General features: G+C 46.1%; 1 protein-coding gene across 1 annotated transcript in view; it reads left to right on the plus strand.

The window, feature by feature from the left end:
- The window catches only part of runx3 (RUNX family transcription factor 3), a 47,948-nt gene that overhangs the window by 20,764 nt on the left and 8,739 nt on the right, over positions 1–18,445 (plus strand). The window contains exons 5-6 of the mRNA XM_070841944.1: positions 562–666; positions 13,300–13,446. Coding sequence (XP_070698045.1) covers positions 562–666; positions 13,300–13,446 — 252 coding nt within the window. The remainder of the gene's footprint in view (positions 1–561; positions 667–13,299; positions 13,447–18,445) is intronic.

The raw sequence follows: 18,445 nt of genomic DNA on the forward strand, positions 1-18,445 counted from the left end.
GCCCTTTTTCTCGGCCTTTTGTGTTTTCCTCTTAATGTAAAAATAGCTGAGAGGGAAATGCCTCTCGTGTCCAAATTAAAAAGTAGAATATACCTTTCATTTCTGCAGTCAATTAGCCGACCCGAGAACTCCTCTTGTTCGTCTTTCCTCCCACGCAGTCTCTCTTTAACAAGAGATGCCTTTCTCAGAGCACCGGGGCCGCTTCATGAGACAGCCTGCTTCCCTCTGCACGGACTCCGATGTAGATGGGAGCAAGATCCTGCCTTGTTGAACAATAAACTATCGCTGTAAGCCCTTTCGGACAATCTGGAACGCATTCTCTCAATAATCTAAATCATACCCGCAGCCGGGCCATCAAAAGAGGTGGTCTCTGCCTGTTTTCCCCTCCTTAATTCAAAGGCTGCAGCGGGACAAAAGCCGGTGATGGTTTGAAGTTGAACAAGTGAAGTATTGTTGCAAACAAGAGAGGAAAATAGATTGCAGATCGCTCGGGAAAAGGCCTTTTATGAAGAGAAATGACACTCTTCCGTAACTGTCATGGGTGTGTTTGCTGTGCTGCAGGAAAGAGCTTCACTCTGACCATCACCGTGTTCACCGGACCGCCGCAAGTGGCCACCTACCACCGCGCCATCAAAGTCACCGTGGACGGACCCCGGGAACCACGCAGTGAGTGTGCGCGCGCACACACACACACACACACACACACACACACACACACACACACACACACACACACACACACACACACACACACACACACACACACACACACACACACACACACACACACACACACACACACACACACACACACACACACACATTTACTCCACTATTGTTGTTGCTGTGGTGCATTGTGGTCGGAGGTGAATGTTGCAGAGCCACCCCATCAGAAGCAACTAATCCTGGTTCTGAAAGTGGTGGGTGTCAGTCTGTATGCTAAAATGCTAAAAGAACTGCATGAGTCATATGCAGATGGTTTATGAAAATGTAACACTGTGAGCATGTCTGTGTGTGTGTGTGTGTGCCGTGCATTCATTACTTTGTGGAGGTAAAAATCTGTTCACACGATCATTTGTGCAAAAAATTCGGTTTCCACAAGATTTACTTTGGTTTATTTTGGTTTTGGGGTTAAGATTAGAATTAAGACTAGGTTAAGGTTGGGGTTAGGAATGCAGCGGTTATGGTAAGCCTCTAGAGAGTGAATGTGGGGCAGTACATTGTCCTCACAAGTATACTTGCGGAGGTTTGTGTGTGTGTGTAGCAGGGGCACAGGGAGGGGCCGCGTCAGAGGAAACTGTAAAGCATATTAAGGCATAACCCAAGACCACTAAGAGGACCTGAGTGAGTCTCCAAGCCACAGGTGGCTCAGCTCAGCTGAACCCCCCCCTCCCTCGTCCTCCTCCTCCTCACTCACTCACCCCTCACCCCTGCCTTCCTCAGTGCTGGTCAGAGGGGCCGGTACCTGACCGACCACATAAGTGGCTCGTTGATTTAACACAGGGCAGACTCCGGCCACTGTTAGCCCAGGCAGGGAGGCCTGGCGTGCTAAAGCTGTTAGCGCCAACGCTCAGCCGCAGCTACATGTGGTTTAATGGTGCTGGTGTGAGGCATGGTGGAGAGTAGTGTTACTCAGAGGAGTCAGGGGCTGAGGGCTGCTGCCGTATGTGTCCGTGAGCTTGAGGTGGGACAGATGACATGGGTAGGATTTCAGGATCTACCTTTGGTGGGATCGTGTTTATAATGGATTGAGACTGCAGGGTTTTAGAGGTCTCTGGGCGGACAGATAGCTGCGGCTTGTGCTCATGTCTGTGAAGGAGGATATTTGGGACAGGGGGGATTTAGCCCAGTCAAAACAGACTACAGCGGGGGAAGAGAGAGTGGTTGTGAGTGCCACATGAGGGGGGATATGGCTGGCAGAGAGGGCGTCGAGGGGAACAGAGAGAGGGGGCATCACCCCCACCGCAACACTATTTACAGAGGCATTAAAGTGAATAGTGACTGCAAAGGAGGGAGGGACTAGATAATAATAAACACTGTGCGTGTGTGTGTGTGTGTATGGTTTCAATTTGTTCATCTTTAGTTAAAAGAAAAAAAAAAAACGTGTCTGTGCATAAATGCATTCTCATGTGCATCTGCGAGTGCCTCAGCTTGAAATAACTGTGTACATTAAGGTTGTCTCCTGCCTGTCTGTCAACATGTTAGTGCTCCAGCTGAGGCGTCAGAGTGGCCGTGCTACTTTTACACTGGCGCTGGGTGCTATAAAGTGACACTGTTTAATATAGGGCAGGGGGAATTTAGGGCTCCATTAAACTCTGTTACACGGTGCTGGGGGTGAATTCACAGAATGACAGAAAATAAACTTTGGCAGAGGCTGATTTAAAAAATGCATCTGAATATGATTTTGTTAAGTCGACGCTCCTTCATCTGAACCACCGATTACTTGATTTGTGCAAATGTTAAAATGGCTGAAATACAGAGCTTATCTGAAATATGAATAATACATCCGGTTACCAAGCAGTAAAAAAGTGTGCATCAACCAGGAAATTCAAACAGCTGATCACATTTGATAGAATAATTACTTTGACACACAGCACATTTATATTGTTCATTATACTGGTTTGAATGAGCTGTCAGATCTGAGGCCGAGATGAGATCTCAGACCAATGTCGTGTGCTGAGGGTCTCGTAGCCTCTAAATAGAAATCACTTGTGAGATGAGATAAAGAGCCTCTCTTATTTAAACAAGAAGCAAATTCTGAGAGTCTAACATCAGTCATGTCCCGACACAGTCAAGGCACAGGAACACACACTACCATTCAGACATTATTAGGGCCATAAAAATAATCAGATTCTTCTCTAACCACAAGGCACCACATTATATCGTCAGTACAACTTTTAGAGCCAAGGCAGAGAGGCACTTTTGCCAACACATAAAACTAACAGCATTTTTTCATTACAAATGTCATCCTGGGAGACAGTTATATATTCCAACAGAGCTTTGATCCCAGTTTTTATCAATGTCACGCAATGTTGCCCGAGCATCAGAGCCTTTATCATTCATAGAGTGCAGACAGCCTGAAGCCAGACTTGGCCACGCTGTGCTCACCTGTCCGCAGGCTGGCAGGCTGCAGAGCCGGCCCTGCACAGGGCTTTACAGGCTGTTTGCGTAGGGTCTGCATTTGCATGGCTGCCAGCCGAGCCGCGGTAGGAGTTGGCACCGACGGGGGGGAGGAGGTTTTATTAATGTTTGCTGATCCAGTCAGGAGAACCTGACGGACAGGACTGTGGCGGCGCCTCGCCCGCAGCAATGTAACAAAGAACACCATGCCTTCTGAAAACACTTGAGCTGTAAGATAGGCACACACATGGGCACACTAATGTATATTCACACACACACACACACAGACACACTTGTACGTGGATATTAAGGCACACGTACAGCATACTGCTGCTGAGCAGTAAGTAGGCTAAACGTTCAGCTCAGTATTTTTGTCTCCCTTACTGCTGATTTCCTCATCACACATCCGGCGTTCGTCATCATGCCCCCCTCCACCTCCTCCCCCCATCTATCTGTCATACTATACCATCGAACTACTGCTGAGGTAAAACTGGAAGCACAACTGTAGTGAGTGAAAACTCTCCCTCCACTGCTGTCTGAGCAGCAGCTTCAACAATACGCCACATTTAACAACAAGAGAGAGCACGCTGAGGTAAAAAGGCACAGACACAGCACAGAAAAAGGAAAGCAGATGAGTCTATTGTGGAGGCCCTCCCAGTTTGTCACCACCATCAGATGCCTCTGCTCACACATTTGATGCACCCTGCAGGGTTATTCTCACCAATGAATCCCACAGCTATATTTTTGGTACCCTTCTCACTCCCTCACTTACATATGACATCAGCCGTTGCCTATTTACCCACGGGGGAGGGGGCTGTTTGTATTTCTGTATCTCTTGACCTGAAATGAATCAGTCTCCTGGAAGAAAAGATGAAATCAGGGTCGGAAATATTTTTGAGCTTTTGAAATGACTTTCAGAAATAATTTTCACCATGCGTGTCTGTCTCCTTTTTAAGAGCTTGAAAAAATAATTTGCATCAGAGTATTAAAATATGTGAACGAGTATAGAAAGGCAATATCATCATAGATCTAGAAAAGATATAGAAAGAAAATGAGAATGAGTGAGTAACTTTGTGCTTGAATGATTTTTTGACTTTGAGGCAAGAAAAAAAGTTACTTTTATGAATTTCTGAGGACAGATTCAAAGCTGCTATCTGTGTGTGAAAATCAGCACTCAAAGTTCAAGTCTGTGTGTGTGACGCTGCAGTTAGACGCAACAATTTTACAGCTGAATCTGAATCAGAAAGCAAAAGGTTTCAACCCAGTTAGAATGAAGTCGAACTGTCCAGAAAAACCAGCAAATAATTCTTGTTGTTTTTTGTTTTTTCTGAAAATCTAATTCTTTTAGACTCTCTTTGTTCCCAGCCAGCGGTCTGTGAGTGGAGAGGAGTAGAGAAACAGACAGGAGAGACAGTTGTTTGCTGAATTATGATGACGTGGAAGCCTGTACAAAGTCACCTCAGTGAGGTCAAAGTGGCAATTTGTATGATCAGACTTGAAAATGATACACGTGAATACACCCTAACCACTAACACAATGCACATGTGTACATGCAATCCCTGCATAGATTCATATAGAGCTCACACACCTTCCCACCCATGGGCCCATGCACCCACCGAAATCACACAAGCGCTGTCGTGTTTTGTTGCCTCTATTTACTCGGCTGGGTGTGTTCACACAGCTTCAGGAGCAGAATGGCGGGCGTGGGGGGGAGACGGGGCAGCGGGGGTGCATGTTGGAGTTGGCGGGTTGATTCTATTTGCATTTGGCACACAGACTGTACCAAGTATGCAAATAGACAAACAATGACATTTGCTGTGTTATTTTTCCTGTGATATTGCAGTCTCTCTGTAAAGTCAACAAAAAGATAGCATGCGTGTTGTTGCGTATGTATTTGCGTGTGTGGGTGCTCAGTTCATACACCTGCCAGGTGCATCCATCTCTTTAAGTCGGCCCCACGGTGCCACGCCCATGCTCCACAAATCACATGAAAGGCTCACCCTCGGTGCGAATTGCTCTCTCAAAGGCAACTTTGATGTTTGAAAATGGAGATGGGCGTCTTTGAAAGAAAGGCCTACAGGTGTATCAGTGCCAGGGGAGGGGAAAAACAGTGGCATGTCTGATGCTGGGTGCTTTCCTAATGGCTCACCATGACTCCCAGATGTATAACCTGGAGACATAGTGGCCTACACATGCACACACACACACACACACACACACACACACATAGACACACAGACACACACACACACACACACACAACAATCAAACTCATGACCACCTAATTTATGATTTGGTAAAGAAGATAGTCTGCCTCAATACCACTGACAGACAGATGGGAATAGATAAAGTGGAGATTTTATGGCCTCTTCAGAGAAATGACTGTCTGTGGCGTCTGCAGTGACTGGAGACCGTCGACCACGGCGTTCCTCCTCCCTGGGGTCACTCCAGACGCGTCATACTTGGCCTCAGTGATTAGAAGTAGTGCAAATATTGGCCAACTGATAAATCCACTGGAATGCGGCAGTGCATATTGAATAGGATTGGAGTGATTCCGGAGAGGAACTTGTGTGTGTTGGGACAAAGCATTCACTACATTCTGAGGTCTGAGGCTTGTGACGGGTGGCGGATGAGGACACTTCCCTCCAGTAGTCATGCAAGACGTCTGCATATTAGAGACAGCCAATCACGCTTGATCATTAATCTTTTTGTACGACGTTTTTATGTGTTTTTATGTTAGATATGAATGAATGCAGGACTGTTGTGTCAGAATCATTATAGTGTAATAGGACAGACATGAAAGCATCTGTAATATAATCAAATTTTGTTGTGGGAGGGTAAATAAAGGACTGACATGGAAGCTCTTTGACCACTGTTGCCACCTTAACCACATCTAGTAGCTTTGAGGCCAACTCCCTTTGAGGGCTACAAACACACACACACACACATGTGCAACTGTTGGTAATCCTACTTTTCTGCTTTTCTACTCAGGCTTCCCTGTGGAAGCAGAGCTAATTAGTCTAAATACCTCAACTAAACTTTGATATAAGCAGAGAAAATATAGCCATTAGTCTATTACTGGCTCTTCTCTTCGTCTTCTTCTTCTTCTTCCCTCGCTGTCTTCTGTTTGCTCTTCGGCATGTTGCTGTAGCGTCAATGCACAAGTGTCTGCTAAAAACAGGAAAAAAGAAGAACATTGTCTAACTGTTTCAAACAGCGCGATGTCTCCTCCTCAGGCCAGTTGATGACTGTCGGAGACACACACAATGGCCTCGGGGTGAAATGCCCTTTCTTTTTCCACTCAGACAAAAATTTCCACCCCATATTTGCTGACGCCAGATAGAACAGCAGGACGTGCTACGAACTACCGAATTATTTACAGAGGGCCCAGACAGTGCTTTTAATTCACTCTGATGATGCAAGTAGAAGAGATTTTCTCAGAATCACTGACAAGCTTGGCTAACGTAGTTACTCAGCTCTCTCTGTCTCTCCAGCTACTCCCTACACACTCCCCTCTAAACTCACCGGCCAAGCGCCTTTCCTGTTTACCCACCTATGAAGGGAAGTAAAATGCCCACTCTGTGTGTGCTCACTCTTCCTTATTTACACTGACCCATACAGGAGGGAGCCATTACGACCTTTCAGCTGTAATTCAATAAAAGTTCCGTTCTGCATTTAGAAAAATAAATGGCCCATGAGTGGAGGAATATTTTCTCCCCCGCTGCATTATGACAATAAACCGTTTTCTGTGTTGGGGCAGTGGGGACGGGGGTGGAAGCAGGAGCAGTTTGTGGGAAGAAGGCACCTGCTGGTTACTGGAAAAGACGCTGTGTACCACCACCCTGTGGTTTCGGATATTTATTTCTTCAGGCCTTAATGGTTAGGAACAGTGAGCAAATAATAGGTGTAGCAAGATCTTTCTTTTGCTTCCAGGAGCAGAGAAGCTTGTAATCCTCTGGGTAAACACAGAGGGAAGCCATGGCTCTTTAAACTAGGCTGGAAACATCACAGAAAAGAAGAGGTCAATGTTTGTAACCTCACCACCATGGCAGCAGTCCACAAACATGATAACCTCAGAGATACTGAGAATGCATATGCCTATACGGTGGAAAATTCACACATTTAAAATCTCACACATTTATTTTGACCCACCTGGAATATCAGTTGTCATTCAGTGGAACTGTGTGTGTGTGTGTGTGCGTGTGTGTGTGCGTGTTAAGGGACAAATACACGCTTGTTGCACATTATTTTGTGCGAGCTAGTATGCACAGAGGTGTGAACGCGAAGCCGTTTGACACATCTGCTGGCGTTGCATTGATGTATGTGACAGTGGCAGTTTGCTTTCCTTTCCCACAGCCTTGCAAGGCCCCCACCTTTCCCCCTGCACCTCGCTGCTTTGAACAACCTTACTAGCATGCACATGCAAACACACACCGACATGCACAACATTTACCAAAAGCAGATCAAAGCAGCTTATTGCTTTAATAATCTGTCACCGGGGCCAAATAGGACCTCTCTGCTCGACGAGGCCATAGCAGCAGCAGTAGCAGTAGCAATGGGAAATCTATGAAGTCTGCAGGCAAGCAGCCAAAAAGGCGTGAAAAACAGCCAACCCCAACTCCACACACACACACACACACACACACACACACACAGTATGGAATGGTGGGACAAAAGAGGGTTGATTGCTTCCATCGTGCTACGGGCCGTGCTCTATTGTTAGAGAATCCGGGTGCATTGGGCTTTATTTTGTTACCCCTTCACTCTCTCTGCCTGCCTCAACCTGCCTCGCTGTAGGGCTGTCCTTGTGTGGCACTGCTTCTGTTCCACACACACACACACACACACACACACAGACTAACGCAAAGAGTTTTATCCCCTTATCAGAAAAGGAAGGCTGCGCTCTTTGCTCAAACAGTCTCATGTAGCAACTTCCGCTGTGAGCAGCTTGTTTTCAGGCCTGCGAGGGGGATTTTCACACTGCTGATGTCCCCAGAGAGACGCTGATGCATCTGCCTGAGGGACCAGACGATCCCCCAGCTGTGGTCAGAGAGGGTGAACTACAGATAAAAGTGTGCCAAAACTTTTGCTGACCTTCTCCTTAAGCGCTTAGATGGAAATAATGTTTTCCACTAAACTTCCCTCCCCGCTGTATTCAGCGCTGCCATGTTTATGACAGAGACTTCAACTCACACTTCATGTCAAGAAAAGTCTGTGCATTCAATCCTTGGTAATGATATAGTCGTAAAATCTAATGCATTCTTACTGAGAGTGTTACAAGAGTGTTATGTAAATTAGCGTAAAGGAGTGTAATGTCTGTGTGCGGCTAGCATCAACTCATTTAAGCCCAGACGAGACAGCCACAATCACCAGCCAAGGGTAAAACCCACATCCTTCAGGGTCAGCCTCAAAACAAGAACTTTGACTCGTCCCACTGTAAATACCCAACTGTGTGATTGGTGGCCTTGAGAAACACGGTGCCAAATGCACTTCTGCAGAGATGCTTTCAGAGCTGCACTACGGTGGCAGTAAAAAAACAAAAAGGGAAGTGTAAGAAAGAGCAGCGGAAAGAAGCAGGGTGGGAACGCAAATGTAGGGGGTTCAGGTCTGCTAGAGAGGAGGAAGAGGAAGACAGGTGTACAAGACTTTGCTCAACATATGTTGAAACGTCCCCAGTGTCTGTTTAGGGCAAACGGAAGTTTGCTTGCAGGCAAGTAGGCCTTTCTGCAATATATGTTCAACTGTCGCCCCACATCTCAATGTGGGGTTTCAAAAGGTAGATAAGGATGCTGCTTTTGTGTTCGCATGTTTTAACCCTAACTCTCACTAAGTCACCAAATAAAGAGTGGACTTACCTTACTTAAGATAGATGTATTTTAAGTTGTCCAACTATTGATTCATCAACAGACAAAAAAAAAAAAAAAGCTCATTCAAATATTTTGTAACAAAATACCACAGTCAGTTGCTATCACAGTGGCCTTCCTATTAGAATCACAACTGCCTACACATTTTTGGATGCAATCCTATAGCATATTTACACAGACTTTACAGTCCAGACATAGTTTTCAGTGTTAAGTGTGATACCTGCACTCCAAATCAATTCTAGTCTGTTATCAGGGGCCTATCAAGTCCATTTATACGTCGAATACAAATATTTACACTTCAAATATATTCAGTGCAGACCTGGGCCGGGGCCAAAGCACGTATTGGCCTTTGCCGTCCAGATAGAGTTTCACTTTGCCCCTGAAAAAGAGCCCAGCCCTTTACTAAAAAGAGCTTGTGTTTAATGTGTCCCCCTTTGGACGGGAACATATGTTTCTTTCTTTCAATGGAGACGGAGACAAACGGGCAGAAAGAGAAAGAGAGGAGAAGTAGAGGAAAATGTGGGGGATGAAAGAAGGAAACAGGTCGTATTGGGTGATAGTTCAGCTGTGGCATCGGTGTTCAAGGCCTGCCTGTCACCTCACTGAGCAAACACGCTCTCTGTGTTGAGCTGATATAGGCTTTGTGGCGAGAAGGCCGGGCAAGACCTGGAGGAGTTTGCCGTTCATGTGGTCAGGTCTTAGAGCACTGGGGGCGATCTGGTGAAAAAAAAACTTCACACTTTTGGCATCACTTTCACTTGAACCTGTCTCCATGCAAGGCAACATCATGAGTTATGCTGCAGCAAAGATAATACACTATCAGGAAACAAAAAGACACATACATGCACACAAACACACACACAAACACACACACAAAACAAAGCGGGGCTGAGAACGACACACCCATTTCTTCAAAACACAGCCATCGCCTTTCAGTACATCGTTAATACCAGACATTTTATATCAAGCATTTTATTTGTTCTTCATAGACTTCCATAATGCTTTCAGATGATGCGACCGCTACTCTGAGAGGAGGCAAGTAAATCTACAACCTTTAGCATCCATTTCGGCTCTGGGTGTGTATTGAGCACTGCTGTTTAGGCCTCATGTGTGCATTGGCCCCCATCTCCCAGCTCTATCTTGTGGTTATGATATCATAGAGAGAAAAACAAGGGCATTCTCTCCTAAGTGCACCCTGACACATTAAATATTCATCCAACCACAGAAACCCCTCTGAAATGGGGCTGGTGTGGTGCATCGGCACCCCTCTGGCCCTCGGACCTGCAGAGTAGGAGTCAAATGTTGGCGGTCTGAGCGGACACACTTTGGCTACAGGCCGGGTCAGCTGGCCAAAGAGAGCGCATTAACATGAGGTTTAACTGGGAGCTACGGGTTGAGTCTCTCTGGTGCTTTCTTTGAGGGACGGTAATGATTTAGGTTGTCATAAAAACATTTCTCCAGCAAAGAACACTGTTTTCTTTCAACAAGAGACAACGGGCAGGAGAGGAGCACAGACAAAAGAGGGCTGTCACATGGTTCATCGTTAAAAACCACTTTAAATCACATGCGGCACAGGTATATGTTATTAAAAACAAACAGCTGAGAGAAAGATGATGAAATTGTACCCCGTGATTCAGTATAGTTCAGTATAAGTGTCGAAGAGACAAAGGAAGAGAGAAAAACAGAGGAAAAGGGGAAAAGAAAGTTTCGAGTCACCTCCCTGTTGATTAGCAGTGTTAACAGCAACTGTGGGCCCCCGGTTTAATGAGCTCCAGGCCTCATTCTAATGAAGCCTCTGCTCCCCCCAAAGTCATCCTCTCACAGCCCACTAAACCCCCTACTGGAAGCTCCAAACAGTGTGTCGCCAAATGCAGTGTGTCCCTGCCAACTGGAACTGGGCCATCGGATCCACAGCTAGGCTCAAGTGTGTGTGTGTGTGTGTATGTGGGCAGCTGAATGATCACTTTCATCCTTAAAGAGCCAGCCAATTCATCTTGGACCACCATTGGCCACAGAAAAACTGACCAATTATCATTTTTTTCCCTGCCGTCTGTCTTTTTTTCCAACCAGAGAGTGGTGGGATGTATCATTTCCCTGACCTCAGCCGTTTGAGGTGGTGTAAATCTCTTAATAACTACACAAGGACACATATAGGGGCTATATTTGGAGGGCTGCTTCCCCTGGCCGCTCCTGCTCTGGCCTGGAACAGACAGTAGCCACAGTGTCTATGTGGGTGATGGAGCCTAGACCTGGCGCTGTGTGTGTGTGTGTGTGTGTGTGTGTGTGTGTGTGTGTGTGTGTGTGTGTGTGTGTGTGTGTGTGTGTGTGTGTGTGTGTGAGGTAGAGAGAGAGAGAGACAGAAAGAACGAGAGAGAACGCAGGCCTTCATTCCTTCCATCACAGTTTAAAGACTGGCCACATACGAGTGTGAATAAAAAAGATATTACAGTGTTTGTGCCGGCGTGTGTCTGCCCAGGATATGTTCCTGAGTAACGACATGGAGCAAACTGGTGGGCCGGTGGGTGGAATCACACACACACATAGACACACACACCATCTTTTCCTGTGGCGTCCGAATGCTCGTGAAAACAAACAGCTGGAGCGCAACAGAACTGCTGTCTTTGCTCAGACAGATTAGTCATGACTGAGTCCTTCTCTTCCTCACACACTCACACTTAAGTGCAACGTAACTGGTGATCAGTGGGTGTGAATAAAATAGGACCAAAGCATTTTCTGCTGCACTTGGACATTGGGTGGCAGAGATTTTGATTTCAGTGCCTTCCAGCGTTCAGACATTGTGTCTGTGCATCAATGTGCGCCTGCGTACCCTTTGTATATCTGCATGCATGTGTGTTGGGGTGGGGTGGGGTGGGGGGGCGTCAATGCTAGCTATTTCTATATAGTTCGTAAAGAGGATGGAGGGGAGGTGGTGGGCACAAACAAATGGACAGAGCGGTAAACGAGAGGAAACTTTACCCATGGGTCAGCCTCCGAGGGAAGATATATTGCCCATGGGTCAGTGGAGAGAAAGGACGGGCAAAATCCATATTGGTCCGTCTGCCTTGCCCCCTTTATATAGTAATAAAATATTCAAATCCAGCCATTACTTCACATTAGGCTACTCTGTAGAGATGCCAGGGAGAAAACCACAGAATGTATACATGCTGGTTCACACACAGTTTTGGTGCATTGATAGTTACATTAAAATCTCTTCCTCCCATTAGAGGCAGAACCCTCATCCGGACTCATGTCTGGCATTGAAGGTGTGTTCACATGTAGAGCATGTGCACATACGTGCGCGTGTGTGTGTGAACATGTGTATTTGTATATGTCTGCATACATGTGTGTGTCTAGATAAAAGGCATGATCAGAGGGTTTTTTTTTTTTTTTTTTTTTAACCATCTCCCTGAACGGGACATCAAAGTGATAAGGGCACTAAGTGTGTTGGTTAGTTTTCCAGGTCTGGATTAAAGAGCCGTATGCTTCACTTACGCTGATTCGCATCTCCTACTCACACACACACACACACACACGTTCAAAAGCTCTCGTTCTGTCTTTCTTTTCTTCTGCTTTATCCGTTATGTTTAAAACTGATGACTATATGGTCTGGTAGCCTTGTCTGGGTGTTTCCTTCTGACTAAGTGCTGTGTCAGTCAGACCTGAACATGTGTGTCTGGGTGTTTGTGAGAGATGTGGTTACGGGGGGCAGATCTTCTCACTATTTCATGTTTTCAAAAGATGGTAGCAAGATAAAAATCACTTCACTTAAGAATTCACGGTTTATCATTTCTTGGAGTTTAAGTTCAGGGAAAACAACATTCCTCGAGCAATTCTTTTCAACCACTTACGCTATCGTTATCTGCAGATGACACGGCAGCAGGTGCAGCTTGGGTAACATTTGGTGTCTAGCCAATGTATTTCAAGGTCTGCTAAGATTCAAATAATATTTTTGTTTTTCGAAGCTGAAAACATGGTGACAGCGTCTCTCTCTCTCTCTCTGCTGACATCATTTCATCCAGTGTGAGTGAGAATTACGACTGAGGATATTAATGGTCTTCATTGTCCAAATTGATTTTATACTAATTGCAGTTTAGATGCAGGAGATGTTTTTTGGTAGGGTATGTGGAACTGCCCGGCTCTGTTAAGACATTTGGGAGAAGGAAAAGTTTTCCAGTAGGACTCCTCTTATTGTCTTTGCTATTTTTGTGCAGCTTTGGAAATATAAAGAGCCTTTTTGTGCCATTTTCCTGGTTGTGTTGGTGGTACACTGGCCTTGATCTCTCTTTTAACCGTCCTCCTCATGTTGCTGTTTCAGGGCACAGAGTCAAGATAGAAGACCCCCAGAAGATGCAGTTCTCGGACAGGCTGTCAGAGATAGAGCGCTACCAGCGGAGTATGCGCATGGCCCCTGTGAACAATAATCCCCGCCCCATCCACCAAACCCACCTCAGCACCACACAAGGTGAGGACCGCTGATACATGCAACCACAAGCAACCAACATCCCAAAGATCTAAATCACCCAAACACTGTAAAATAAGCTCACATTAACTGCCATTACTTAGAAGTAAATAACTCCTTTAATAAAACAAATATATTTGGTTTTATTTGGCCAGAGGTTAAGTATTTCGCAATACAAATCTGTTACACATCAACACAGGACATGCTGTTCACCCAGCATCAAACCAAGCCAAGAGCCCTTCATCTGCGTTTCCTTCATGGGGGGCTTTCGAGTTCTGTTCCACTAATCTGAGAGCTGTTATATATGTTGGCTATCCGAGGGGAAGCTCCTGTCAGTTCTGTCCCCGGATGCCCTGCGTTGGTGGGTCCGGGCCCCACAGCGTGCAGGGTTGAGTCTGTGGCCAGGTGGCATGGCGGGTGCTGCCAACCGAGCTTGGCCTGGGTGCTGAAGCTGGCCTCCACACACCGCACACTACAGCCTCAGGAATGTAACAGCCGCCTGCTACCTTGGCAATCACGTCACTCTCCGACCAGTCGAATGTGCGGGGGCGAGGTGGAGGGTGGGTAGAGGGGGGGCTGACACTCAAACTGAGGTGGTGCGATGGAGGGGAGGGGGTTTTGTTTCATGCATGTGTGTGTATTTGCTGTGGACAGCTGCGTGGGTGACGGCTGGAGTGAGGATGAGTGTTCACTCTCCGTCATATGTCAGAGCCTCTTTAACAGGATGCCATGTCTGGAATCATGCAGACTAAACACACAGAGACGACACACACACACACACACACACAGTATGCCCTCCTCTCCCACCCACTCTCTAGTTCTCATGCTGGCTAATGAATCTCATTACCTTTGTATCAGCATGTTGCTGTGTACAGGAGGGCTTGTTTGGGAGCTCTGGGTAGGTGGAACTCTATCAGTGTGTATCGCAGCCATACGCCGGTGTTTGGCCTTGTGCTCAGCTTAGCCAGTGCTGAGTCACCAGTACGGGCCTATCTAACAGCTGACTGTGGAGAACACGGGGACTTTTAGCCTGCTCCCCCATGTCCTTACTTATTGTTGATATTGATTTTGTTCCCTCGCACAGCCTGTACCAGGAAGAAACATGTCAGCCATTTTAGAAGCACCAACGACCGGTTACGCCGAAAATAAACACTGTGGAGCTTCAACACAATACAGCCACTGTGATGATAATTTTCTGATGGTTTAGAGGTTGGCGTGAGCTCTGTAGTTTGTCTGCCAATAAAAAGCCCCCTGCAGCTAAGCTTATGCTGCGAGCTTTAAGTTTCTGAAGGCTGACTTGAATACGGGGGGGTGAGGTGGGGGGGCTGCTCTGGTCGGTAGGGAGAGGTGTACAGACTTGGTCCAGACAGCAGACGAAGAGCAGCCCTTTGCTCTGCTCTCGTCTGCCTCGCACGGGATTAAGGCAGGAATTAGAGCGTCATAGGCTTGTCAGGCTTCAAAGGGCTGCTATGTTGCGACACACACATGTACAGTACATACACTGTGAGCAGACACAACACATTAACATCAGTTGGAACTGTCAGAGACGGTAAAGGCCTTGAGGCTTCATGTTACAGCTGCCAGTGACTGGAGGCCGTCTATAAGAAGTGTGTGTGAGTGAGACAGACAAGGGAAAGGGCTGTAAAAACCACACACCTTAATCTGTGGTATTACCATCATGACGGCATACCGCAGGGCAAGAGTGGTAAAATAATTAAATAACAGAGCAGAGGGCCCTTCTCCCTCCCACCTCGTCTATCTGTTGGTGTGTCTGAGCGGCAGAGTGGAAATGTATGTCGCGGCACACATCACACGGAGCGCTCCCGTATGTGTAGGAATCATGCACAGGCAACAACTCTGCAGTATTACAAGAGAAGCTCAAACAAAAATAGACCTGTTGTAATAAATCCCATTCAGAGACACAGGGAGGTGTTTACATATCAACAGCATACACGTCTCTGCTTTTGGCAGCCCTGCCAGACACTGTTGTATTTTGCAGATACTTTAAATCCCGGGGCCTGTTTGTTTGAGAATTGCCGAGTGATAGATCTCACATCAACACGTTATAATTAAATGGATTCCTGTGTTGCTGTTACAAAAGATGTTTTCCATTATCCGGGGCTGGAACTTTACATTTTCCCCCTGAAGGTGACTAAATAAGAAAATACAGTGTCATCTCCTCCTAAAGCCTCCTTGCTTCATTTTGTTGTCTGAGCCATGAAATACCGTCTCTGTTTTGTTGTCAACAGGACATGTCTCCAGACATCTGCTCAATGCTACCCTGGATTCTTAAATCACACACACACACACACACAGACGCACACACAGACAATTGCACCATAGTCATATTGAAAATACAAAACAGACACACACACACACACACACACACAATTCTGTGCTAGTGTTGCAAGTTCTCCGTTAGTGCCCCAGACAGACAGGGTAATTAAGAGCTCATTACAGTACATGCAGTGACAGGATTCCTGCGCGTTGGCAGACGCAGCATTTCGCTGCTTGTTTTTGTTCTTCTGTGGCCACAGGTAAGCCTGCTAGACATGTGGAATGATTCTCAGCAAGGGCGGAGGGTGTGTATAGTATGTGTGTGTGTGTGTGTGTGTGGTTGAAAATGCGTGGTTCAACCAGTCCAGTCAAGCAAATCTGACACTCAGACAATCAAGTACTAAATTGTTATTCTGTTTTTTAAAACCTCAAGTGAGGTACATGTGTATACTAAATGGGTCTGTGGGTGGCAGCTTTTTTTCTTGCTCTGATACAGAATGTACTTCATCCTTTAACATCTCACCGTGACACTGCATTTATGATTTATACACAGTTCTTTCCACTCTTAAGAAAAGCAAACACACGACAGAGAATTTGATTTTGCTCAAAGTGCAAAGTGGAAAACAGATTCCAGTTTTACCTTGTTCCATTTCAAATGCAGACAAAACTCAACAAGCCCCTGGCACAGCCTCTAACGGACAGCCGAGACGAAAGCGGCTCTTTTAACTTAAATGTGTTTTAACAGTAAGAGAGGGAAAAAAAAAAAGAAATACAGCAGCAATTTAATCATCCAAAAAAAGTCCTGGCACTTTTGAGGTGGTATCATTTAACATGTTATTTGTTCCAACACCTGTGTGTTCCTCTCTGAAGATGAATATCAGACACTAACATAACGTTCCGCCATCAAGTCAAGTGCTTGGTGCTTTGATGAGGGCCCAAAAGTGTGTGTGAGTGTGTGTGTGTGTGTGTGTGTGTGAGTGTATGTGAGAGAGAGCATGCAAGTCTTTGTGAATGTGATTGTGTGCCTGTCTGTCTGAATGTGTGACCCATGTGGTGATGTTATTAAAAATGTCAGTAGAATCTTGCAGAAATAGTATAAGACACATACTCAGAATTTCTCAAATTTTATAAAAAAGTAAACCGTTTCTATCAATGACACTTTTACAAATGTTGATACCTCTGACTTCCTCCTGGCCAACTGGCACACACACACATGCTGCAGCTGTGTTCAGGCTGTGGCCTGACTTGAGAAAGTCCTGTTTGATGGAGGACCAGTCTAATGCAGCTGTGCCCCTCCCGCCTTGTCCACAGTGACCACACTGTTTACTCCACATAAACAAGCTGGCCGGCCCCCCAGGTTCGAGGCGACACTCTGCCACTGCCGCGACCGAGAGACTCACACTAATTCACACATCCAGAATGACATGATCAGCCAATTAGAAGCAAGAGCGAGACAGGAAATTAGCACCGTCAGGTAGCTGTGGTGTGGACTTTTGAGTATAGCCGTCACGCTAGTTGGGTTTCATGCTGATTTCTGCCAAACCCAAGCAGGAAGCTGGCCCTCCGAGGCCAATACAACCAAAAAGAGCAGGAATCTGGACCAATCCTTTAGACACTCTGTTTTACTTCTGCACTCCACTATTTACATAATATGTCAATGGCCGCCACGGAGTTTATTTGTTATGGTGCCTGAAAGCTTCACTTGTGGTTACTCTCTTTTTGTGACCCTGAGATGAATAATTCAAACTGAAAATGTTTTTGTTCTTCAACAAAAAAAAAAGAATCTTTTGAAGCCGCCTCCTTGGTGGAAAAAAAGAACAAAAAAGAGAAGTGAGAGCAAGTTGTTTTTTACCAGACTCAACTGTTTGTGTAAGTTATAATTTCACATCAGAGTCAGGCTGAGTTTTACATTTCAGCAATTACAGAAACTACATGTGTGCCATGAACAGTCTCTATTGAGTCTGGGGAGAGTGCAGGGGTGGGAGGACCACGAGCTCTCAAAGAGAACATAGGATTTTTCAGCCCATGTGTTTGTTTTTGCTCACGTTATAAGTGAGGGCTCAAAAGACATATCAAATGTCCCACATAGCTGAGCCAAGGCCGTGTTCCTCCCCTCTCTAACACGCTCTCTTTCTCTCTCCTTCCCTCGCTGGCGTCTTTCTTTCTCTCTTGCTTGCTCTCTCACATTCTCTCCCTGTTGCGACGCCTAAGGCCTAAGCGAAACAGGAAGCCAGCACAAGGACCGGCATTCACTGTGTCTCAATGACACGCTTCATTACGGCAGGCGCATTACATGTCTCAGAGGCGTTGCTGGATCCGGAGTCACGAGGATGGATGCCATTTTGGCTCAAACGTCTTCTCAGCCACCCCTTTCATCTACACATGCATTTCAAAAGCAGTGCATGTGTTTATTTGTGTCCTCCCCAAAACTAAACTGGCACCACCCCAACGCTTCTTATTAGTGACGCAGTCGCCGCTTCTTCCCATTTCAGTCCCTGCCTTCCCCGCTCCTCGGCTCCGCCCAGGGGGTTGGTCCTCTTATTAACAGGGGTAATCTGTGCCTCTGGTATTGACGTTGTCTGCTGGCCAATCAAAATATTTGAAGGAAATGTTTATTTTCTTGAGCGAATCGCACCAGCTGCTTGGAAGCCTTTCTGAATAAGGCCATTTATGTGTAAGAATTTGCCATTGTGAGGCATAGTGCAGGACCTCTCAGTGACTGAGT

The sequence above is a fragment of the Pempheris klunzingeri genome, chromosome 13 (assembly GCF_042242105.1).
Source record: "Pempheris klunzingeri isolate RE-2024b chromosome 13, fPemKlu1.hap1, whole genome shotgun sequence".
Taxonomy (NCBI): domain Eukaryota; kingdom Metazoa; phylum Chordata; class Actinopteri; order Acropomatiformes; family Pempheridae; genus Pempheris; species Pempheris klunzingeri.